The following is a 26,436-nucleotide window of genomic DNA, read 5'->3' as shown; positions in this document are numbered from 1 at the left end:
CAGCCTCTGTTTGAATACTTCCATTGAAGTAGAACTGACCACCTCTCGTGGCAGCCTGTTCCACTCATTGATCAACCTCACTGTCAAAAAGTTTTTTCTAATATCTAATCTATATCTTCTCCCTTTCTGTTCAATTGAAGGCCTGGAAGGCCCTGGAATTACTAGTGCAGAAGGTCCTGCAGGTGCTCAGCTCCGTTCATTCCCAGAAACTTCCTCTCCTGCTCTTCCCCGATCACATAGATCAGTGTCAGACATGAGGGGAGACAGCTGCTCTCTGTGATCGGGGAAGGACATGGTGTCAGCATTCTCCTCTATCACACGAAGCCGCCTCCGGATTATAAGACGCAAACACTTTTTAACAAGAGTTTTTCTTGTTAAAAATGCGTCTTGTAGTCAGAAAAATACCGTACTTTGTTAAAATGTATTAGTATAATGTTCATAATATTCATCTAACTGTGATTTGTACAGAGGGAGTGATTAATCAGGCACTGCTTTTTGTAGGATATTCAAGAAAAGTGAAGAGCTGGCTAGCACTTTCTGGAGAGTTACTATGAGAAGTCTTGTTTGCCTGTGCAGGTTACCCTTGATCAAACAAATCATATTATTATTATTAAATATTTATATAGCGCTATTAGGTTCCATGGCGCTTTACAAGTGTAGGGGAGACAGGGACACGAACATGAAGCATCAGACGAGGCGCACTGGTACAGTAGGGCAGGGGGTCCTGTCCACGAGGTCTCACAGTCAACAAAGCCTTCATCTAGCACCCTCTTCTATCCCAAAACTAAATTAAGTTGCATTTCAACATGTGGAATTAAAAAAATGCAACTAAAATTGAACACAGTGTTAACTTAGGGCCTACAGTCACAAAAATACATTTTAAATGAAGCTAAATGCAATTGATCAGCACAATATTTTGCACATTATATGATGCCCACAAATAGAGATGAGTGGATCGATCCGCAAAGAATCAACCTTGAGACAAATTTCTTGAAATTCGATTTGCAGTTCCCAAAAGAAAAAACATTTCCCACACTGCTGAAGAATCAAAGAGTGGATTTGTACGGTGGTGGTCAGTATTTGGGCCATCACAGGTCAGAGGTTCCCAGTGACCACAGTTTGTACAGCAGATTTGTTTTTCATCTCTATAGTCACTATGTAAGGCTGCGTTCACACATTGCGTATTTTCGCGCTCTTTTTTGCGCGCGCTTTTTCAAAATACGCAATGTGCCTTGTGTCTGCCAGCAAAGTGAATGGGAAATTCACTTTGCCGTTCAGACACTGTGTAATTTTACGCAGCGCGAAAGCGCAGCTGCGTGAAGAATTGACATGTCAATTCTTTACGCAGCTGCGTCCTGCGCTTTCTCCTATTGTGCCCATTATAAGCGCTGGAATTACGCAGCGGTGTTCACACACTGCGTAATTCCAGCGCTTTTTTACGGAGGCGCAGGACAAACTATGGATACTCACCTATCCGATGGATCTTTTAATAACTTAAGCAGTGTATGTACTGCAGCCAGAAGCTGTCTGTACATACACTGCTAGGGGGACACTCACACACACGACACATAGACACAGACAGTACACACAGGACACACAGACACATAGACACAGACAGTACACACACGACACACAGACACATAGACACAGACAGTACACACACGACACACAGACACATACATTACATTACATACATACATACACATACAGACACATACATTACATTACATAAAGGTGTCCATGCTCGTCACACTTCATTTCTCCTGCACCTCCGTAAAAAAACGCAGTGTGTGAATGGAGGTGCTTTTTTTACCTGCGTAAAAAAACGCAGGTAAAAAAAGCAGGAAAATACGCGCGCGTAAAAAAACGCAGGGAAATACGCAATGTGTGAACGCAGCCTAAGTCTCTCTCTTCTGTAGTGTGTAAGTGATTATGGGCAGCAAGATTTTCACTCTATTTCCTGTAGAGCGCAGGCTCTTATGATGAGTAGAGTATAAGTTCTTATGAGCAGGAAGATTTTCTCTCTCTTTTTTGTAGTATGTAAATGTGACACCCCAGGGGTCTGGTTGCCACAGTGATAGAGATATTATGTCTGAGAGCAGGTGGGAGGTCCTTTGGTCAGGGATCATGTGCATGCCACACCTCCTGCCCAGTCTTGGGAGGGGAAGAACTTCCCCTATATAAACCCGGGGCTGAAGCAGGGTTAGCAGTCAAGGAGAGTAGAGACAAGAAACAGTCACAGGAAGAAACAGCAGAAGCTCAGTGGGAGCAATACTACTACAAGTCAGGGGCTGGCAGCTGCAGAGCTCGCCCTGACTGAGAAGCTTTCTTACCGGACCCGGCGTCCGAGGCTGTGGGGACTAACTCTTACCCAGCAGCAGAATCCGTCAGGCAGGGGATTTCAGGTCCTCAGGCCCAGAAACCCGAAGGCACGGTCACACGTGTGGGACCAGCACCGCCATCGTGGAGCGGAAGCCAATAGAAGGCCCCGAGTCACCGGCCATACGGGTGAGCACCACACGGTACACTCAGGGACGTGGGCTACTTATATCCGCTTCTAGCAAGGTAGCCAGAAGAGTACAGTCAGTTTGGGAGGCCTACAACTCCGCCTGGCCAGGGGAGATCCCATCTGCTCAAGGACTGACCAGGCCCCGTTCACTAGCAAGTACTCCGGGAGGGTCTATCGTTGTTACCAGTAAAGACCCTGAATTACACCGCACCATCTCTGAGTGGTTCCTGCTACCCCCATCATCCACATCTGCTGCCCTGAGGCCATACCCCTCCCGTTGGGGGTTATACCATCTACGCTGCACCATCCATCCACCGGCCTCAGCGGACTGTCCTGCAGCGGCAGCTCCATAGCTGCATTCAACGGGTGGCGTAGTCGTCCTGCATCTACCGCTGTTACATCGCCGCTCAGTTTGACTCCCTGGGCACGGACCGGGTCACCGCCACGAGACTACAACCCTCAAGAGATCCGGCTCCGGGTAAGCTCCCGCGTGCGCAACGCAGCGCGACACAGGCCCAGGGGCGCGTCATAAACTCTTATATTACCAGAGTTATATCTCACATGTAGAGTGTAAGTTCTTATGATCAGCAAGGTCCTCTCTTTCTCTCTCCTGTAGAGTGTAACCTCTTATCTTCCAATAATTTTATTTAACTTTTATAACATGAATAATAAAGGGAAAGATAAAGGAAATGGGGGGGAGGAGATAGACACAATTTTTAATAGGGTGGGAAAAGGGGAGAAGGGAGGAGGAAACTGGAGGAGTAGGGAAAATAGTCCCTAAAAAGGGACAAGACAAGAGTATATTGAGTTTTAAATACATAAAATTGTTTAACGTTGGAATATATGTAATTGCTTTTAGAGAAAGAAGTAGTAAATCGCGCTAGACATTCTTTTCATTTGCTTGTAAGCCCTCTTGTCAAGGACCATCATAACCTTTTGAGGCCATTATGACCGTCTTCGGGGGGAAATTGTCCGGTTTTAGGATTTAAAAGTAAAGTCCCAAAAAGGACCCCAAATATAGATAAGTAGACCATGGAATTCTTGTGTGAGAGCCATAAGGGTCATAATAAACCCAAGAGTAACAGAACCAATATGCAGTAATTACATTCCAGTAACATTTGCTAGCTTACTGAGAAAACATCAAGTAGTTATTATTTTCTGTAACAAGTCTGTACCTTCTCCCAGAGCCGTGACCAAAAAAATCTCATTTTAAAAGTAAATCTGAAGATTAGTATAACCTATCCATCTATATTTCACACCTATCCTTCCAAGTTCACTCGTAATATATCGGAAAGATTTACTAGCTAAAAGGGTGGCTTTAGAAAGATCCTTAAAGAATAAAATATGGTTGAAAGGCTTGGGGAATTTTTTCATTTTTCTAGTTAAATTTAGTAGGTTATTTCTTATGGTAAAAGAGTGGAAATTGACGATAATATCTCTAGGGACGTTCCTGGGTAAGAAATCGGGTTTTGGGATTCTATAGACATTAGCAACGATCATCTCATCAGAGAGATCTGGGAGCAGTACAGTAATCATCTCTGTAACGTAGGCTTCTAGGATTGAAGGAGATATCGCTTCAGGCACTCCTCTAATTTTTAAGTTATTTTTCCTAGACTTGTCTTCAAAAATAGCTTGTTGTTGTTTAATAAGAATTATTTCTTTATGAAGGGATTCAACTGAGCTCGACAAGACCTCTGTGTTTTCTCATGTTAATTATAGTATTTTCTGTTGTGTCAATTCTATTTTGGACAGACTTAATTTCAGACATTAATTCTGTTGTCTGTGGGATTATGGCTTGCTGTAAAGATGAAATCAGATTATTAATTGATTGTTTTATAAATAAGTCTGTAGCTAGTTTATTGTTGTCTGAGGTGTCTGACAACGAATCGTTTACGTCATCAAGGGAGCTACTTGATGAGTATTTTAAAATTTTGGTATCTAAAGAGGGTATGTTGGAAAGAGTATTCCCCATCGCAAGTATACAAGATTTAAAGGATGATTCAATTGAATCACAAAGCTCTTTGACAAAGAGCTCAGATGTTGGTTTGTCCGTAGCATTAATATCACAAAGTGGCATTTTGTGAATAGGATTGTCATTAATTTCAACGGGATTAATATGAGTATTTACTGATAATACCTCTGATGGAGCGGAAACGACATGCCCATATGACGCGCCCCTAGGCCTGCTGTGTCGCGCAGCGTCTCGCGCACGGGGGCTTACCCGGAACCGGATCAGATGAGGGTTGTAGTCTCCGAGTGGCGGGAACCCGGTCCGTGCCCAGGGGGTCAGACTCAGTGTGTGGCAGTCTTGATAGATGTTATTTGAGTGTCGACTACGCCACCCGTTGATTTGCAGCTATGGAGCTGCCGCTGCAGGGCAGACCGCTGAGGCCGGTGTAGAATTGTGCAGCGTGATAGTATAACCCCCAACGGGAGGGGTATGGCCTCAGGGCAGCCGACGTGGAAGATGGGGGTAGCAGGAACCACTCAGAGACGGTGCGGTGTAATTCAGGGTCTTTACTGGTAACAACGATAGACCCTCCCGGAGTACTTGCTAGCGAACGGGGCCTGGTCAGTCCTTGAGCAGATGGGATCTCCCCTGGCCAGGCGGAGTTGTAGGCCTCCCAAACTGACTGTACTCTTCTGGCTACCTTGCTAGAAGCGGATATAAGTAGCCCACGTCCCTGAGTGTACCGTGTGGTGCTCACCCGTATGGCCGGTGACTCGGGGCCTTCTATTGGCTTCCGCTCCACGATGGCGGTGCTGGTCCCACACGTGTGACCGTGCCTTCGGGTTTCTGGGCCTGAGGACCTGAAATCCCCTGCCGGTCGGCTTCTGCTGCTGGGTAAGAGTTAGTCCCCACAGCCTCGGACGCCGGGTCCGGTAAGAAAGCTTCTCAGTCAGGGCGAGCTCTGCAGCTGCCAGCCCCTGACTCGTAGTAGTATTGCTCCCACTGAGCTCCAGCTGTTTCTTCCTATGACTGTCTCTTGTCTCTACTCTCCTAGACTCCTAACCCTGCTTCAGCCCCGGGTTTATATAGGGGAAGTTCTTCCCCCCCCAAGACTGGGCAGGAGGTGTGGCATGCACAGGATCCCTGACCAAGAGACCTCCCACCTGCTCTCAGACGTAATATCTCTATTACTGTGGCAACCAGACCCCTGGGGTGTCACATTCCCCCCTAGTGAAATTTAGTACTCCGGGACTAAACATATTTTAGAAAAAACATAACAAGGTATAAACAATAATAGTACAATAAGAAAAACATATAAAGATGGTCACGGCGTGTCCGCAACCGGGTGCAGTTTTGAAAAGCAAGGTGTCCATTTCACCAAAACAGGGAGACGTAACCAGGTAGGGGTCTGTCCTACCCCGAGTCCTTAACAGTCTTTAGTCCGTCCTGGGTTACGCTCCAACTATGTACAAGGATTCCCGGTAAATCCACCAAGGACTCCTACAAATAACTAGAAACACAAAATTATACACAAGCAACAATACACAGGTAAACATAAATAAAACAATTTATACACTTCAAATCCTCCACCGTGCGGGTAACTGGCCTCTAGTGGCCCTAGTGGACCTACGGAGCTGACTGCCTAGCCCTGAACTACAGGGTGTAGGAGCTGTCAAGGGTAAACTGGGCAGCTGTCTACCGGCTCTTTGGCTCACTAGGGATATGGCAGGCTCACTGCAAGCAGAGGGTTGATCCTCCTGATCTGCTGGTGTGGAGTCTTCTGCCTCCTGGACCGGCTGTTCTTCCAGCTCTACCTGTTGCTCCGTAGGTGCTTGGGATGCTGGTTGGAGGAAGGTGAGTACGGGTACCACAACTGCACCATTGACTTGAGTCCAAGACCGAGGGAAATCCCCGAGCACAGTACTAACCATATCTTCCCTTTCCTCTACGGGTCGATGGTCTTCTTGTTCCTCTTCAGGGTTCCTCAGTTGTTCGGGACACTTCTTCAGGTGGTCCCGGGATACAATAGCTGTGGTTTCCCCTCCGTCTTTACTGATGGTACAAACCTTCGGGTTCTCGTGGCTTGAGGGCAGTACGGTGTACGGGTCCTTTTCCCACTGGTCGTCCAACTTGTGGAGCCGTCTCTTCCTCTTCAAGACCTGCTCTCCGGGTACCAGGGGAACAGCGGGAGCATACTGGTTGTAAGTTTTCTCTTGTCTTTCCCTAGCCTGACAGAGACTTCGCTCCACGCTCTCCTGTACTCTCCGGTACTGCTGCTGCCTCTCCGTGTCCCAGTCTGTTTCTGGTGAAGTGTCCTCGGGTGTCAGGACTCCCATTTGCAGGTCAACAGGTAACTTACCAGGTCTTGCCCTCATTAGGTAAGCCGGGGTACAGTTGGTGGAACCTACCGGGATGTGGTTGTATAGGTCCACCAGATCGGGCAACTTCTCAGGCCACAGACTGCGTTCTTCCAGGGGCAACGTTTTTAAAAGATCCATTACCACCTGGTTCATTTTCTCACAAAGTCCATTAGTTTGCGGATGGTAGGGTGTCGTCCTTATCTTCCGGCAGCCATACAGATTGCAGAATTCCTGGAAGACCTCCGCTTCAAAGGCAGGTCCCTGGTCCGTCAGCACTTGGTCCGGGTACCCGTGTGGACGGCAAAAGTGCTGCTGGAAGGCTCTAGCTGCTGTTTGAGCCGTTAAGTCCTTGACGGGGACGACAACCAAGAACCGGGAGTAATGATCCACGATGGTTAACGCGTAGACGTAGCCACTTCTGCTTGGGGTCAGTTTTACATGATCCAAGGCTACCAGTTCCAACGGTTGCCGGGTGACGATGGACTGCAGGGGAGTCTTCTGGCTGGCACGGTCCTTCCTTCTCAGGTTGCACGGGCCACAGTCTCTGCACCACTTCTCAATGGTTCCCCTCATGCCTACCCAGTGGAATCGCTCGCGCAGCAGGAACTCCAGCTTCTTCCACCCGAAGTGTCCGGCTCCGTCGTGGTATGCCTCCATCACCATGGCTGCGTCTCTTCGTGGCACCACTACTTGCCAGAGTAGTTCATGCGTCCGGGAGTTAACCATTCTGCGGCACAACTTCCCCTTGTAAAGGAACAGTCGACTCTTCTCTGCCCATAGTTGTTTGGCTTCCTCCGGAGCGTCTGGTTCAAGGCAAGCCTCCGGGCGAGTCAGCATCTCCTTCACCAGTCGGACGGCAGGGTCGCTGTCTTGCGTTTCCGCCCAGTTGTAGTGAGGTAAGGGGTTCAACGTAGCAGCCTGCTTACTCCTTACCCGGTGGGAATACTGGATAGTCCCATGACGGTGGAACGCAGGGAGTTCAGCTTCTTCCAGTCCCTCCGGATCTTCTCCTTCGTCCGGCAGGTTGGGCATCCTGGACAGGGCATCCGCGTTGGTATTGGAGCGTCCGGCCCGGTATTTGATTGTGAACTCGTAGTTGGACAGACGGGCCATCCACCTCTGCTCCAGGGCACCGAGTCTTGCCGTGTCCAGGTGTGTCAACGGGTTGTTATCCGTGTACACGGTGAACCGGGAAGAAGCGAGGTAATGCTTAAAGCGCTCGGTGACTGCCCATACTACGGCCAGGAACTCTAGCTTAAATGAGCTGTAATTCTCGGGGTTCCTTTCGGTGGGTCGCAGTTTTCGGCTGGCGTAGGCGATTACTCGTTCCTTCCCCTGCTGGATCTGGGACAGTACGGCTCCTAGCCCGATGTTACTGGCGTCGGTGTAGAGGATAAAGGGGTGGCTATAATCCGGGTACGCCAGGATTTCGTCCCCCGTGAGGGCCATCTTCAGCTGACGGAAGGACTCTTCTTCCAACTCCTCCCATTTGAAGGGCGGCTTCTGGTTCTTGGCCTTCCGGGACTGGCCTATCAGGAGGTCCTGCATAGGTGCTGCCTTTTTGGTGAAATCGGGAATAAACCTTCGGTAGTAGCCTACCAACCCGAGGAACTGCCGCACTTCTTTTACGCTGGAGGGGCTTGGCCATTCCTTAATTGCGGTGATCTTATCAGGGTCGGGAGCCACTCCGTCAGCGCTCACCACGTGTCCCAGGTACTGCACCTTTGGTTTCAGGAGGTGACACTTGGAGGGTTTCACCTTTAGGCCGTAACTCGCCAGAGCTTCGAACACTTCCGCCAGGTGTTTCAGGTGGTCCTCATACGTCTTGGAATATACGATGACATCGTCCAGGTACAACAAGACCGTCTCGAAGTTTCTGTGGCCCAGACAACACTCCATTAGTCGTTGGAAGGTTCCTGGTGCGTTGCCGAGTCCGAACGGCATGCAGGTGAACTCGCTAAGTCCCATCGGGGTGGTGAATGCGGTCTTCTCCCGGTCCGCCTCTGCTACAGGAACCTGCCAGTACCCGCTAGTGAGATCCAAGGTAGAGAAGAAGTTAGCAGATCTTAAAGCAGCCAATGACTCCTCTATCCTTGGTAAGGGGTACGCATCCTTGTGTGTGATACGGTTGATTTTCCGGTAATCTACACACACCCTCATGGTGTTGTCTTTTTTTCTGACTAAGACTAGTGGAGCTGCCCAGGGGCTACAGCTATCCCTGATCACCCCAGCCTCCTTCATGTCTCTAAGCATCCCCTTGGCGTGTTGGTAGTGGGCAGGGGGTACGGGTCGATACCTCTCTTTTATAGGAGGATGGTCTCCCGTGGGGATGTGGTGTTCTACCCCCTTGACTCGCCCGAAGTCTAACGGGTGTTTACTGAACACTCTCTCGTACTCCTGAACCACCCGATAGACTCCTTGTTTCTGGTGTGAGGGAGTGGAGTCAGTACCCAGATGTAGTTGCTGACACCAGTCCTCCTTGTTTTTCTTACAGCCGTTACCTTCCTCCGGGTGAGATGGAGGCAAGGGTTCCACAGATTGTATAGAATTTTGGTTAATGGTATATAATTTGGCTAGCGTGGCATACCGGGGCAGGTACACTTCCCTCTCCCCGATATTTATTATGCGAACGGGCACCCTCCCATGGCGTACATCAACCACCCCCCGTGCTGTCAAAATGGTGGGCCTACTGTCCGAGTAAACTGGTTCTACCATTGCCTGGTAATCCCTACCTCTCAGACCAATAGCTGCCCGGCACCAAATCATCATTTCACTTTTTGGGGGCATGGCAATAGGAAAAGGGTCACACATTCTTACGCTACCAATCTCACCGCCGGAGAGTTCCACCTGTTGCCGTCGCATCAGTGCCCGGATCTCTTTCTGGAGCACCCGCTGCTCGCCGGAGCTGGCGTTCTTGGCAACCTGCTGTAAAAGGAAAATCACCTCTGCAAGACAATTTTCAATTACATTAGTTCCTAGAGTTATTTTTGGGTGACTCTCATGTTTGTCAATATCTACAATGATCAGTCCCTGTGCTGCCAGTTCGACTCTACCGATTTTGATGGTCACCTCTTTAAATCCGATCTGTGGCACGGGCTGGCCATTGCTGGCGATGATACTCAAGTTGTCGTCAGGGTAGCGGGTAATATCCGAGTCATTCCAGTACTGCTTAAAGAGCACGTACGGGATGGTGGTGACCTGTGACCCAGTGTCCAGTAGGGCACTCATGGGAATGCCATCCAGTACCACAGGCAAGACTGGACGTCCTCCCACATATCTGTTGCACCAGTTCGATGGGCCTGGTGATCTTTTTCCTGGGGGTTGGCCCTCTACCCCAGGTTGTGCCCGTTTAAAGAACAGTACCTTGCCATATGCCCGGGTTGATTGCAGCGGCGGCAGATGGGTCGTCCGTCCTCGCTGTATCGGTCACTGGGTCTTCCTCTGGCCGGTGGGGTCCTCCTTGGTCGACGCCACGGGATGTCCTCCGGTCCGGATGCCAGCTGGATCTTCCCTGGGGTGGAAACCTGTAAAGACTGCACAGTTCGGGTTAGCGCAGCAACGCTCTTAGCTAGCTCTTGGACCTGATGGTGTAGGTCTGGAGCCGGGTCATTGTCCAAAGCCTGCGCATCAGCTCCCACAGGCCCTGCCGACAAGGGCGCCGCCTCCTGGTGGTAAGTAATAGCTGGGCGCCTGTGGGTCATAACGCCACCCGGTGCCGGTTCTCGGAGCACCCGGATGGCTCTGTCCTTGAACTGTGCAAAGCCCAGATGGGGATCCTGTAAGGCCATCGCCCGCAACTTGGTTCGCCTCGCGCACGGGGGCTTACCCGGAACCGGATCAGATGAGGGTTGTAGTCTCCGAGTGGCGGGAACCCGGTCCGTGCCCAGGGGGTCAGACTCAGTGTGTGGCAGTCTTGATAGATGTTATTTGAGTGTCGACTACGCCACCCGTTGATTTGCAGCTATGGAGCTGCCGCTGCAGGGCAGACCGCTGAGGCCGGTGTAGAATTGTGCAGCGTGATAGTATAACCCCCAACGGGAGGGGTATGGCCTCAGGGCAGCCGACGTGGAAGATGGGGGTAGCAGGAACCACTCAGAGACGGTGCGGTGTAATTCAGGGTCTTTACTGGTAACAACGATAGACCCTCCCGGAGTACTTGCTAGCGAACGGGGCCTGGTCAGTCCTTGAGCAGATGGGATCTCCCCTGGCCAGGCGGAGTTGTAGGCCTCCCAAACTGACTGTACTCTTCTGGCTACCTTGCTAGAAGCGGATATAAGTAGCCCACGTCCCTGAGTGTACCGTGTGGTGCTCACCCGTATGGCCGGTGACTCGGGGCCTTCTATTGGCTTCCGCTCCACGATGGCGGTGCTGGTCCCACACGTGTGACCGTGCCTTCGGGTTTCTGGGCCTGAGGACCTGAAATCCCCTGCCGGTCGGCTTCTGCTGCTGGGTAAGAGTTAGTCCCCACAGCCTCGGACGCCGGGTCCGGTAAGAAAGCTTCTCAGTCAGGGCGAGCTCTGCAGCTGCCAGCCCCTGACTCGTAGTAGTATTGCTCCCACTGAGCTCCAGCTGTTTCTTCCTATGACTGTCTCTTGTCTCTACTCTCCTAGACTCCTAACCCTGCTTCAGCCCCGGGTTTATATAGAGGAAGTTCTTCCCCCCCCAAGACTGGGCAGGAGGTGTGGCATGCACAGGATCCCTGACCAAGAGACCTCCCACCTGCTCTCAGACGTAATATCTCTATTACTGTGGCAACCAGACCCCTGGGGTGTCACACATACACCTCAGTATCATCAATTGATGAGAAAGCATCTACAACATGGACTCCATCTGACCTATGAAAAGAACCAATTGAAGATTGGGGTGTTGTTGTCCCTCTGGAATATCCACCTATATCAGAGTCCTCCCGATCAGACTCTGCTGTCTAACAGCAGAGTGTAACCAGGGATTTCCTCTCTCTCTTTTCTGTAGTGTCTAAACTCTTATGAGCACCGGAGTCACATCTCTCATGTAGAGTGTAAGTTTTTATGATCAGTGAGGTCCTCTCTCCTGTAACGTGTAACCTGTTATGATAGATGGGGTCTTCTCTCTCTCTTTTCTGTAGTGTGTAAGCTATTATGGACAGCAGGGTCCTCTCCCTCTCTCTTCTGTAGAGTGTAAATTCTTAAGATCAGTGAGGTCCTCTCTCCTGTATAATGCAAGGTCTTATCGTCAGTGGGGTTCTCTCTCTGTCTCCTCTCCCCCACATGTATTTTCTCAGCAATTACAAGCTTTCCAGTATTGAAATTCGTGAAAATGTATTTGCTGCAAATCAAATTATTAGGAAAAATGATTAAGAGACTATCCTATATCAATAGATGACATCATTTCTTTAGTGTCAGAGGTGTTAAGCAAGTACATTCTCTAAAACGCTTTAATGTATTATACATCTACTACTTCTTCTCTTCAATGTTCATTAGACATTAAAATTTATTAACAATTATACAATATAAAGTCGTTACCAATAGCCTGTAGCTGCATTGTTATACTGAAATGCGAGAACTTTCCAGTACAACTACTTGAGTAATTTCCAATTATAGCTCACTCATTCCAAGTTCTAAAAATAATCACAGGGCTCTCCATAAAACAGCTGCACCTTCCAAATGCCAACAGCAGACTCAGCCCAGACAGAGAACAGATAACTTGTCTAACTGATCCACAAACAAGAATGTCTGAACGTAGAGTACCCTTCACTTTCCTCCGTACCCCCAGCTGGGAGCCATTCAGGGACTGGTACCAAGGAAGCAGCCGATTGTTTGACCAGTCATTTGGTATGCCAAGATTAGCTGAAGACTTGTACCAATGGCCTAGCACTAGCTGGCCTGGCTATGTCCGTCTTTTTCCAAGCCAGTCAGTAGATCTTATACCACCCAGTACCATGCCAGCGGTAGCTCCACCTGTTGGTGCGACTGTGCCTGATTTCCAACGGGTTCTAAGTCGGCAACTCAGCAGTGGAATCTCTGAAATACGCCAAACATCAGACCAATGGAAGATCAGTTTGGATGTCAATCACTTTGCTCCAGAAGAACTGGTTGTGAAAACAAAGGATGGCATTGTGGAAATCACAGGTAAATATTGTGCTTTATATATATTTATACAGTAGCTCGTCTAATAAATAATGTGCACTATTAGTTTGAATTCAGGGTATTAATCATTATAGATTTTTACTTTGGTGTTGATAATGAGGTACAGTAGACCGACGTTGAATTGATGGATCTTGAGGAATATGAGGGTGGTTTTCTGCGCTGCTGGTGGAGATATACGGATGAATCAGGACATTCAAGATGGATCAATATGTGGTTTGATTTTCTACTTGTTTCGAAGTTATCCAACTTTTTCTTCAAGAAATAACCACAGTAAAAACTGTAATAACCTGTGGTTATTTCCTGAAAAAGAAGTTGGATAACTTTGAAACGCGTAGAAAATAAAACCCCATATTGATCCATCTTGGGTGTCCTGATCCATCCATATATCTCTACCAGCAGCGCAGAAAATCACCCTCATATTCCTCAAAATACGGTCTGTTTTTTTAACTCATTGCTTGCAGCAGCTGGTTTTATTGCTCAGAAAGGGTTGTGTGATCACAACCTCATCAGGTGAGCAGGTTTCTTATTCTTTATTCCTATATCCTTGGATAAAACCCCTATTACGCTCTTTTTGTTTCCCAGTTATTTCTCCAAATTGATGGATCTGAAATATCAAATATGTTTCTACTCAAATAGATTAGGTAGCATACTAATTTTTTAGAGAAAATTGAAAACATACACTAGCTATTATCTATAGAGATATGAAGAAATTGGTCAGGTCAATATAAAAGATAAACTATGCAAAGGAAGGAACAGAGAATGTTTAAAGATTAGATACAATCTGGGTAATTTTTCTTAAAAATCCCACAGCTAACATTTTAGCACTGATAGTTCTTTTGTTATAAGCAACAACTGGCACAGATGGTAGTTCTATCACTCACAGATCACCAGTGGTGATGACACTTTACTGTCATCATAGTGTATTTCTAATCTAACTTTTTCTATAAAAAGAAAGCTAAAAATGCCTTCTGATAGTGAAGCTCAGTGAACACTGCTCTGCGTTTTGTTCACATAGATTTTTTTTAGTGTTTGATGCTTGTTAAAGCTGTTTTTGTGTTTATGGTTCTATTTTGCTCCTAAGTCATTCCATACTCAAATTTTGAGCCTTTTTCAGATAGGAATTGAAATGTTACTGTTTGTCAACACTGAAATAAAACGGCTTTATGTGCACCATTGGCTTATTTTCACAAACTGTTTTAAATTTTTTTATAAGGATTTTGAAGAAGAATTTACTCCAAAATCCTTGTCAAAAACTATGTATGAACATACTCAGTATGCATTTATTGTGCTTATAAAATATCAGGAAAAACTGACATTTCGCATAAAACCAAAGGTGAATACTTCTACAGCCCAAGTCCAGTTTTACCTGGTTGGCTTCTTCTACTAAAGCATAAAGTCCGCAGTGGCAATATAGACACCCAATCGTTCAGATTTTGCTGCAGTTTTTGCTGCAAAAAACTTCTGATTTTCAGTAGATTTCAAAAGCTATATTTCAAAGGCTGAAATTTGCTTCATAAAACCACAACATATATAGCTATAATTCCAATTCACCAGTTCCAGCCAATTTATGCTTCGTAAATTCTCCATATTATGTGGATCAGATTTTGTGACTGTTATTATTACACTGCTATTGTAATTTGGACGGAAAATCGGTTGCATATCTGATCTGTGTAAAAAATACCCAAAATGTTTCCTCACAACACAAACTAAGTTTTATAATGATGACTTAGAAGGGTTAGGAGAACCAAGGACAGACATTATTAGACACCATTTTCTGATTTTCAATGTTCTTTTGTCCTTGTTCCCTTATTACTGGAAGCCAGTATAAATGTACTTTTGAGAAATAGACCACTTTTTTTTGCATGTTTCCCTATGATATTACGACCATACTGAGGTTTTATTATGCACTTCACACCCAGAGGTTGAAAACTTCACCATTTGTAAAGCAACCTAAAGCACCCTACCAAGTAAAACAAAACACTGCATAAATTAGGTTAATCTGCAGGTTAATAGTGTTCTGAAGCCATGCTGCTGCTGCTACTGGGAGGAAATTAACTTTAATACTACCCGCAGCCTTGGGCTTTCAGTCATAGAGGTGCTGCCGGCACAGCTTCAGTCACTGCAGCTGTAACCGCGCCCCCGGTACTGACTGACAGCCAGCTCTACAGTGAATCAGTGCTAAACCATCTGTCAGTCAGTGCCATGGTGTGGTTTCAGCCGCCTCTCACTATACTGAAGCCGTGCCTCTACGACTGAAAGCCCGAGTATGCCAAGAGGAATAAAGTTAATTTACTCAAGATAGTCGAATTTTCAGTGCAGTGGCGCACGGCTTCAGAACAATAGTAACCTGCAGAATAACCCCATATTTGCAGGTAAATACCATTTTTTCACATGACAGTTTCCCTTTAAAAACTCACCCACTACTATTTCGAAAAGTGTGGATCTTGGCTTGGCATTAGGCCAGGCATCATAAATAATGCACAGACAGTCCAGTAACCCTTTGCTATGTGCTTTTGACAGTATATAGAATTATGTGCAGGAAGCTCGGCCAATGCATTTCCTCCATGAGAGACATTAAATGAGCATTTTGAAAGGTCATTAATAACCACAATATCCAGTAATGAGTATCAAAAAATACAAAAAGAATAGTAATAAAAAAATATATATCAATACTAATAATACTGTGAAGGTTTCACCAATTTAAGATACACTAGGTAACTGCTCTCCTCCAAATTAAAGATGTCCGAGTGCATACAGAGAAGCTAATTAACCAAATCTGCTAATCTGGTTGAAGAACCACTCAGAGACTGAACCACGCAAATGGCATACTTTATTACGTAGACATGGGGTTAAATAGCATTCTCCTTCTAGGTGGGATTAGTAAAATTTATTGCTCTTTTCTGATAACTCGGCATGCTGTAATTTGCTCATCCATGTATCTCTTGGTTTGAGTAACGCCTTAGGAATTCCGATGGGAGGGGTGAGTTCGCCCCTCAGCGCCATCTTTGCCAACTCGACATGAATCTCTCTGTTATCAGCCGTGCACATGCATACGTTATTCCCAGGAAATCATTTAGTTGTTCGTGTCTACAATAAGAATAGGAACTGTTAGTTATATATTCATTAACTATTAACATAATCCATGTGCATATACACATTTACATACATACATACACATAGATTATTCCATCACCTCTATATTGATTCACACTGATTAGGTAATCTATTAAAAGAAACTAATTGATTTTCTATAATATATATATTTTACCTTGACAATACTACACCATGGACTACACAGTGTGTCTGATATGTTGCTTTGTGTCATAATTTTGCTATGACATTTTTCTTCCATATTCTGGACCTCCGCGTTAATAAGGCTGTCTTTGCAGCCCCATCATCTTACTTCACTGCTGTCAATATCACTAAGTGTGCCTCAGCTGGCCATCCTAAGTGTGTTTTCAGCTTGGTATAAAAGCTGCATGCCAATGGCACTTGTATTGATGAAGCAATGAATAAATTAATCATCATTAGATTTCCAATGCAAAAGCATTTCTAAAACAAGAGATCCGGCCCTGTTCCGGAATTAAATGGAGATGATCTAGGGACATTACATTCACTGCAGAACGCAAACTCACCTCTTACTTCATGATCTACATAATTCTCATGTCACCTACCAGAAAAATAAGTGACTCAATGCTTACGCGAATCTTGACTTTCCTTTCTAGAAGAAAAGAAGGATATAAACTGCAAGCATAGTGATTTTGTAATGGATAGCACTGGCTCAGCACATGAAATATTCATATGACTTTTAGTTGGCTTTTAGTCTATAATGCAGGAAGGTGAGGTTTATTGTGGAGCTCAGTGTCTAATGGTGTAAAGAGAACATGCCTTTATAGCAGTGCTGCCAATCCGCGCAATGCATGAAATATCTGACTCTGACTTATTAGTGGCTAATCTGTGCCCTGAGACATGTAATTCCCTCTCACATGGATCATAACAAAGGGTTCAGCTCCAACTCTGGTCAATGTATCACATAATCACTTTTTTTTTCTTTTTTTTTTTCACATTAAAGATTTATTTACCATGGGATAGGCTGATATTAGTTATACTGCAGCTTTGTTTGTCACCACAAGAGTTAATATGAAGATTAACCTATTTCCTTCCTAGTATCATAAATTAATATCAGTATTTCACTTCTGGCTGGTTGACTGGCAAGTGACCTGAGTCACTGACACAGTTTACAGATATAGGGCATCACGTCTACTTCATCTTGGTTATCATGTATATATAGTTAAAGGATTATTTTAACTCCTTCGGGACCAAGCCTATTTTGATAACCAAAGGATTCAAAGAAATATATATATATATTATATACAGTATACATATATATATTTATATGTATCATAAATAAATATACCTTAAAGGGGTTATCCAGTCTAAAACGACAAGTCTGCAATCACTATATGTGATTGCAGACTTGTGAACCCTTGCATCGCGTGCACTGCACACAGTGAGGATTCTCCAATGTTAGCGACGGAAAAGGCGGTCACATGATATGCAGACTCCTGGCCAGAATCCGAGTAGACTCTTTCCTGAGCGCTCGATGCAAGTGTATTGTGCGAGGCCGGAAACATTCCAGGGCTCTGCAGCAAATAGAAGCATGGGCATTGCTGTTGCTTCTGTAGGTCCTGGAGATCACATGATCACTGGGTCTCTGCCAGCATAGCAGAATCTCTGGATCATAGCAGACCCAGATCAGCTATGTCAGTGAAGCCTGGCATAGCAGAGGACTGTCTTACCCTGTAATTGGGGTTTATATGCATGCCCAAGTTAGAGTTCAAAAAGATTAACAGAAAAAGGGAAAAAAATTAACTTTTATGGTCTGCTGAAGGAGAAATGATGTAAAAAATAAAAACATGTATAAAACATCAACAACATGTATAATATATACATTGTAGATACCCGAAAGAACCATCATAGTACTGTCTATATCAATGGTTAAACCCTTCAAGACATGTGACGTATATTTACGTCATATGTCATATCCCTGCTTTTGTGCAGGTTCATCTTTCCCGCACATGACTACTGATTCAATCAGTTATCATGTGCCTTTAAGGGTCAAACGGCCGACAATTCTCTCATGCAAGAGAATGGGGCCAACTATGCTAATAACACTCTGCTCAAACTCTGTCGCATGAGAGAATCGCAGCACAGGTGCAGACAAGACGGAGAATGGAGAAGTCGGAGAACTTAATTTCTCCATCTTCTGCATTCTCTGTGTCTGCGGATGTTGAACTGAACTCGGATGACATTTGAGTGCAGTTCAATGTTTCACACGCATCCATAGACTTGTATGGGTATGTGTAATCTGATCATCGGATGCCCCGCAGCACACTGTGATTTCTCATGTCGAATCGGCATAAGAAAAAAATCGCAGATCTGCACTGCCCCATAGTATAACATTGGGTAGAGTGCTATCCGATAAAACAGAGGATAGGACTCGTCTGAGTTATACGCTCGTATGAGCGAGTCCGAACAGCCTAGGGTGGAGCGGTGCACCGACCGTGACTGTTAACCTGTTAAATCCCGTTGTCAGACAGCGTCATTTCACGCTCCCATCGTCGCTCCTGTAAAGTGATCATTGGGCCCTGAAGGGTTGTCATGACAGCTGGGGATCTGCTGATGACCCTGTGCCTGTCATTACGATCCTCCCTGGTGTTCATAGGAGATTGTGATTTCTTCTATACATAGCAGTTTGGCTCTTGAAAGAAGGGGAGGAAAAACGAGAGCGGAAAAAAATGGAAAATGGCCTGGTGATGAAGGGGTTAAGCAGCAAACTTGAATAATTTCAAACAAATGTTTAAAAAAATATATGATCAAATCTGTATGTCCCCAATAATATTAATTATTTTCAGTTTTATGCTTAAATATAATGATAATGGTTACATATTTGGAATCTTTTAGGGAAGCACGAGGAGAAACAAGATGAGCATGGATTTATTTCTAGATGCTTTACCAGAAAATACACGTAAGTACATAAAATGCATGCAGAAAATATTTTTTTTATTACTTGGACGCCAATAATTTCATCAGAAAATGATATAATATACATGTGTTATATGCTATAATTGCTCAGTCTCTGGAAATCTTCACTAGCTAGGATGCTATAATTTTCAATTTCTAGACACATGAACATATAGTACATGCCTTGTATCAATTTATGGAATTCAATATGCTGTCTTATTTTTTTTAACTCTGGTAGTTATAATTTTCATTATTTGTATTAGTGGTGCCAGCACCGCATTACTAATGACTCAAAGAGGACTAGCCTTGAGAGCTTGGTTTGCAGCTATATAGATCTGACTTGCAACAGGTTCTCTTCTGCTAGATAATGAAATACCATTGTACCATGGCGGAGATTACCGGTGGAGAAGTCTCAGATAGTCTTTTGTCTCGCGCTGTCATGTGGTGTTCAATGTTAGGTGCCAGGTACAAAGAGAGATAACTGCTTTGCCTAAAAGATTAAAGACATGTGGGACACCAGCCAAGAAACCCATTAAAGTTTTTTTCATGATTCTATTTCACACGGCTGGTGAACTTGCTTTCATCTTGAAATGTATGCCTGGAGCAATCATTTTTCTTGTTTGTATGCTGCTTTCAATATTATTGCACATACATCGATCAGCCATAGCATTAAAACAACAAGATGGTGAAGTGAGTTAACATTGAATATCCTATTACAATGACATTTGTCAAGGGGTAGGATGTACAGTATATGGCGACAAATAAACAGTCAGTTCTTAAAGTTGATGTGTCTTAAGTAGGAAAAATGGACGAGTGTAAGGAGAAAGACTTTGAAAATGGCTAAACTGTGATGGCGAGCATCTCCAAAATGGCAGGTCTTGTGGGATGTTCCCCATAAACAGTGATTAGTATTTACCAAAATGGTTCAAGAAAGGAAAACTAGTGAACCGGTGACGGTATCATGGGCCCCAAAGTCTACTAGAAGCATATTAGGAGCAAAGGCTAGCTGGTCTGGTCCAGTCTTACAGAAAAGATGATCTAACACAAATTGCTGAAAAAGTTAATGTTGCCGACAATAGAAAATTGTAGGAACATATGGTACCATGCAGATATCTGTATATGGGGCTATGTAGCTGCAGAGTGGTCATAGTCTAATTCTGATCCCTGTCCACCACCTCTTTACAATGGACATTTAAGTACTAGATCCAAATCAATGGAAGAAGATGGCCTGATCAGGAAAATCATGTCTGGCCAAGAGTGTGTGCTTCACTTCCTTGTTGAAGAAATGGCACTAGGATGTGCTATTCGAAAAAGGATATCTGGCACAGAAAATGTGAGGCATATGACAAAAAGTTCAACGTTTTGACTTGGCCTCCAAATTCTTTAGATCTCAGTTCAATCTAGCATTTGTGGTATTTGTGGAAAAACAATTCCATTCCATGGTGGCTCCAATTTACATCTTACAGGATTAAAAGAATCCGTTGCCACACAGGAGAGTTTGTATCCAGAGTGCCTCTATGTTATCAACTTTTTAACACCATGGGGCCGATTTATCAAACAGTTTTTCTCTGAATTCTGGCTTAAAACTGTTTAAAATGTTTGCACAATTTGCAAAAATGTTGTGGCTATTTATGTTTTTACCGCAGTTCCAGCCAGCTCCACTTAATTTTTGAAAAGTTGATGGAGCTTACCTGAAGGGAGTGTGGTAGAGCTGAAAAATTCTGAATTTGCACCACAAACGTGGCATCAATTAGGACATAAATATACTCCAGAGACTGGGGAACACCTGCTGTGGTAGCACAAGACAGCTGAAAGAAGCAGCAAATTAATTACTTAGGCGCACTCTTCATCAAGATTGGTAAACTAAAGAGCAGTCTCAGTCTGGGGTCACACAATAGTATAAGAAAATTGGTCCAATTTTCATCTAGAAATTGTGGGACGATTTTTTACAGGAACATTTACAGTTTCCTATGTTACAGAATTGCAATGTATCCATAAAGATCAGATGCTACACTGTGGCTCCGTATGGCATCTGACTTTTTTCTCACACCCATAGACTTGAATAGGTGAGTCTCATCCATTTTTCAGAGTAAACTAGTGCATGATGCAATTTTTTTCACATGCGGATTCAGTCAGTGAAAAAAAAATGCTTATCTGCACTGTCCCATCGAATAACATTGATCTGAGTGCGATCCGTTTTTTTAATAGATTGCACTTGGACAGGAAAGCACGAGCACTTATTATTTAGGTCCAATTTTCTGCATAATTTCTTGGTTGTGGTTATGTGATATTTATTAAATTATTAATATTCAGATTTTTTCACAGATGAATATTCACTTTGAGGCAATACACTGTCTAATCATCAGCATTAACTGTGATCTCTTTCTGTAGTCTTCCCTCAGGTGCTGACATTACTACTGTGACCTCATCTCTTTCTCCTGATGGTATTCTGACAGTAGAGGCGCCACTCCCTAAGCCAGCAATCCAGTCTGCAGAGATCACTATTCCAGTAACTTTCCAGAGCCGAGCTGAGATTGGCACATCTGACGCTAAGAAAGCAGAAGAGGCTGGCAAAAAATGAGATGTTAAGAGGTCAAATGACAAGATTTCTTTCACTGCTTTCTGTGTTATATCACATGCTTTTACATACATAATAAAGTTTTGAAAAATACATTTTGAACAAAAAAAGTATTGTATGGCTTCCTTTCTTTCCTCTTTTCAATGAAGAATTAGAAAAACGTTCACATATCCTTATATATGGAAGAATATTAGAAACTTAGCATTTTTGGACAAGACATGTTCCCTTTAAGGCTACTTACATGCCATTTACCTGCAGATATAGGGTTAACCTCCATTAACCTCCATGTAAATAGCATTAATATCATGCCCACCTGCCTTACTGGAGGACCAGTAACAAGAGAAAATGAATTTATATCCTTTCTGTAGCTATACAGTCACTCAGGACTGTTTCTAGCTTTTCTTCTGCCTGATGTTAAAATTGAAATGGCACTACCCCCCGCCATCCAACCAAGGCATCCAGTGATAAATAAATCATGCACATAAATATACAGTGGTGTGAAAAAGTGTTTGCCCCCTTCCTGATATCTTATTCTTTTGCATGTTTGTCACACTTAAATGTTTCAGATCACAAAACAAATTTAAATATTAGACAAAGATAACTCAAGTAAACACACAATGCAGTTTTTAAATGAAGGCCTTTATTATTAAGGGAAAAAGAAATCCAAACCTACAGGGCCCTGTATGAAAAAGTGATTGCCCCTAAACCTAATAACTGGTTTTGCCACCCTTAGCAGCAACAACTGCAATCAAGCGTTTGCGATAACTGGCAATGAGTCTTTTACAACGCTCTGGAAGAATTTTGTCACACTCTTTGGCCCAATCTGTGCAAAATTGTTGTAAATCAGCCACATTTGAGGGTTTCCGAGCATTAACTGCATTTTTAAGGTCATACCAAAGCATCTCAATCGATTAAAGGGGTTAAGTCTGCAGTCACTCTGTGTGACTGCAGACTTATAAATCCCCCAAGTGCATGCACTGTGCGCTGCGGGGATTCGCCGGTTTCAGACTGGGACTGGAGGCTATGTATAAGTCATACATACCCCCGGCTAGATGGCGCCACCTTGCTCCATACACTTGTATAGAGTGAGGCCACGCCTCATCTAGTGACGCAGACGGCCAATGGTCGCATCCAACTAGAAAGTGCGGCCTCACTCAATACAAGTGTATGGAAAGCAAGGCCATGCCCACTGGCCAGAGGTATGTATAACTTATACATACCCTCCAGTCCCGTGTCTGAAACCGGTGAATCCCCACAGTGCACAGTGCCCGTGCGCTGGGGGTATTCATAAGTCTGCAGTCACACAGAGTGACTGCAGACTTATCACTTTTGACCGGACAACCCTTTTAAGGTCAGGACTTTGACTAGGCCACTCCAAAGTCTTAATTTTGCTTTTCTTAAGCTATTCAGAGGTTGACTTGCTGGTGTTATGGATCATTGTCCTGCTGCATAGCCCAAGGGTGCTTCAGCTTGAGGTCACAAAAAGATGGCCTGACATTCTCCTTCAGGATTTTTTGGTAGACAGCAGAATTCATAGTTCCATTTACCACAGCAAGTCTTCCAGGTCCTGAGGCAGCAAAACAGCCCCAGACCATCACATTACCACCACCACATTTTACTGTTGGTATGATGTTCCTTTTCTGAAATGCTGTGTTACTTCTATGCCAGATGTAATTGGACATACACCTTACAAAAAGTTCAACTTTTGTCTCATCAGTCCACAGAGAATTCTCCCAAAAGGTTTAGCGATCATCAAGATATTTTCTGGCAAAACTGAGATGAGCCTTTATATTCTTTTTGCTCAGCAGTGGTTTTCATCTTGAAACTCTGCCATGCATGCCATTTTTGCCCAGTCTCTTTCTTATGGTGGAGTCATGAACAGTGACCTTAACTGACGCAATTGAGACCTGCAGTTCTTTAGATGTTGTTGTGGGGTCTTTTGTGACCTATTGGATGAGTCGTTGCTGCGCTCTTGGGGTAATTTGGGAAGGTTCACCACTGTTCCATAATTTTGCCATTTGTGAATAATGGCTCTCACTGTGGTTCGCTGGAGTCCCTAAGCTTCAGAAATAGTTTTATAACCTTTTCCAGACTGACAGATCATAATTACTTTGTTTCTTGTTTGTTCCTGAATTACTTTGGATCGTAGCATGATGTCTAGCTTTTGAGGATCTTTTGGTTTGCTTCACTTTGTCAGGCAGGTCCTATTTAAGTGATTTCTGTGATTTCTTGATTGAGAACAGGTGTGGCAGTAATCAGGCCTGTGTGTGACTAGGGAAATTGAAGTCAGCTTCCCAAAGATGTGATAAACCACAGTTAATTTATGTTTTAAAGGGGGGGGGGCAATCACTTTTTCACACAGGGCCCTGTAGATTTGGATTTCTTTTTCCCTTAATAATAAAGACCTTCATTTAAAAACTGCATTTTGTCTTTACTTGAGTTATCTTTGTCTAATATTTAAATTTGTTTTGTGATCTGAAACATTTAAGTGTGGCAAACATTCAAAAGAATAAGAAATCAGGAAGGGGGCAAACACTTTTTCACACCACTGTGTATCAGCAGTGAAGACACCGTATACACAAATATATACCAGCATCCAGCAATGAATAAACCATACATGTAAATATACGGTATATAAGCAGCAAAGGATTCGTATACATAAGTATGTAACAAAATTAAGCAATGCATAAACTGTACACACAAATGTATATCAGCAGTGAAGAAACCTTATATCTAAGCATATACAAACATCCAGCACTAAAAAAAGTACCAATACCAGTAGTGAATCACATATATAATCACAGTAACCATTGCAGTAATCAAACATCATCTTCCCCAGAGATTATAATCACTCTAGTTATTGCAGTAATCATCCATACCCTCCACCATGGTATATGAAAATAACAAAGGAACTATACTTTGTACTTAGTAGCTCTCTGTTCAGCAATAGTTTTCAACTGGATGTGCATATGAGGACGCATATCCAGTTGGGAATAGCCCTGGCACCAGTGGGCTCCCCACTGCCCCGGGCATGCGTTCCACATGCCTTTGTCTGAAATGCTGTGACTGGCTGCTGCCTACTGGCCAGTACTGCATTTTGCCCTCTGTCAGACAGCTCAGATCACTGCCTGAAGCAATATGCTCGTCTCATGGCAGAAGTAGTCTTGCAATCACTGATCTTTGTAGTGGCATCTGTAATCACTCCCTGTCACTTTAAATGACAGCCTCCTCTAACACTAACACTGCACACATGATGCAGAGCAGGCTGTCAATCAAAGTGCAGGGGAGTGATTACAGACAAGGCTTACAGTATGACCGACATTCACACAATGGCTATCTATAACAATGTTAGGGCCCCTATTAAACTCACCTGAGCCTATTGATTCTGGCAGAACCGCCCGACTATCTAATGTGTATGAGGGCATGTGTTTGTAATGCAGGTGCCGGAATGCAACACACAGAGACACAAAGCGAGCACAAACAGAGATGAATATAAACCGTTCATATATAGATATAACAGGTATTCTGAACAAGGGAATGGCAACAGGGGTAATGAACGGTAATTTGAAATATTAATAAAATGCAAAGTCTCTCAAGGCAGTGTGGTGCACCCAATCATGGGAGTCACCATGTCAGTCCTTTAACTCTGTATATGGCCCTAGCAGGGGTCACTGGGTATTCCCGCTAGGCCGAAAGTCTTTTCCGAACAAAGTCAATTAAATCACGTTTAGCTTTTTCCGCCCCAACCGTTCCCCTCCCAACCTGAGTACCTAAGCGCAACTGGCCCCGGTACCGTGAGTGAACAGTAGAAGTGACGGCCCTGTTCACATATGCAGTTCCTCTGCTTTCACTGGCGTGACTTTCTTGGCGCAGCCATCTCCCAACTCCTCTCTTCCTGGCCGTTGGAGGCAGTCTCTCAAGCCGTGGATAGGGGGGTCCAGACCTCGTCTGTCGGCGGGCGGCGTCGGGTTCCGCCAGCTCACTCAGCACCGCAAGCAGGTTCCGGCTCTCCTCAGTAGGCACAGCACTCGGGGCACATCTGTGAGAGATCCGGAGCTCATACACCGTTTTCCGGCTGTGGCCTGCCACGCGGGGTTTCTCAGCACGTAGGGAGCACGTCTGCTCCTCTCTGCTGCTTGGCACCAAAACCACCTCAGACTTGGCGCGCTGGCCTCTTATATCCAGGAACTCCTTCCTGGAAGTCACCTGACTGGGTCCAGCGCCTAAATCTGCTCCCCTTTCAACTTCCATTGCACACCTTGGTTCTGCTTGACTGTGCATGACCAGCAGATGGCAATCTCTCTCCTTCTTTGAAGCATCCTATAAGAATTCTCTTAAAGGCTTTCTTGCCTCTGATACATGTTTGTGGGAAGTCAGGAAAATTTGTTGACAGTGATTGGCAAACAGCTACAGGATACCCAGAATATGAGCCCTATACTGTAGATGTTTGTACACTCTTTTACTATATGTTAGAAAAGGAGGTGAACTAGAGAAATAATTCTAACTGTAATCAACGTTAAATTGCACTGTAAACTTTGTTGTTATCTATACACATGCAGGACACATCACTAAAAAGGTTTAATCGTTTACTTGAAAGTCAAGTCATAAAAATAGACCTGAGTTGCTAGTGATGGCCTCCAAAGTCAGCCCAAAACAGAGTAATCATGTGAAATACCTTTGTAGATAATTCCTATTTTCAGATTGTGGGTCCACTGGTTGGTCTGTGCGACCTTAAATCAAGAATACGGTATCATTAGGTCCAGATCACACCATAAAGTTTAGTTTGTTTCCTTTTTTCTTCTGGGCAAAAGTATTACTGGAGTAAAAACAATCGTAATTGTAAACTTTTTCTGTACACCTACTCTTCTTATTTGGATCTACCCCTGGCA

The 26,436-nt window shown here is 44.5% G+C and overlaps 1 protein-coding gene across 1 annotated transcript; it reads left to right on the top strand.

The window, feature by feature from the left end:
* The first annotated feature begins 12,445 nt into the window (after nucleotides 1–12,445).
* On the top strand, nucleotides 12,446–21,657 carry HSPB1 (heat shock protein family B (small) member 1). Its single transcript, XM_073670561.1, has 3 exons — nucleotides 12,446–12,927; nucleotides 18,910–18,973; nucleotides 21,361–21,657. Exons 1-3 carry the CDS (start codon nucleotides 12,528–12,530, stop codon nucleotides 21,548–21,550), a joined length of 654 nt encoding a protein of 217 aa, XP_073526662.1. The 5' UTR covers nucleotides 12,446–12,527; the 3' UTR covers nucleotides 21,551–21,657.
* Nucleotides 21,658–26,436: the final 4,779 nt, after the last annotated feature.

This window comes from Phyllobates terribilis, unplaced genomic scaffold (genome assembly GCF_046119375.1).
Source record: "Phyllobates terribilis strain yellow unplaced genomic scaffold, ASM4611937v1 Scaffold_2__4_contigs__length_985480577, whole genome shotgun sequence".
NCBI lineage: Eukaryota > Metazoa > Chordata > Amphibia > Anura > Dendrobatidae > Phyllobates > Phyllobates terribilis.
The sequence above is the reverse complement of the archived record's forward strand: the minus strand, read 5'-3'. Positions and strand labels throughout refer to the sequence as shown.

Bases quoted from the DNA above. Each gene is read 5' to 3' on its own strand.
- HSPB1 (XM_073670561.1), top strand. From the start codon at position 12,528: ATGTCTGAACGTAGAGTACCCTTCACTTTCCTCCGTACCCCCAGCTGG. The intron at 12,928-18,909 runs GTAAATATTGTG...GGAATCTTTTAG, and splicing joins TGGCATTGTGGAAATCACAG to GGAAGCACGAGGAGAAACAA. The intron at 18,974-21,360 runs GTAAGTACATAA...CTCTTTCTGTAG, and splicing joins TGCTTTACCAGAAAATACAC to TCTTCCCTCAGGTGCTGACA.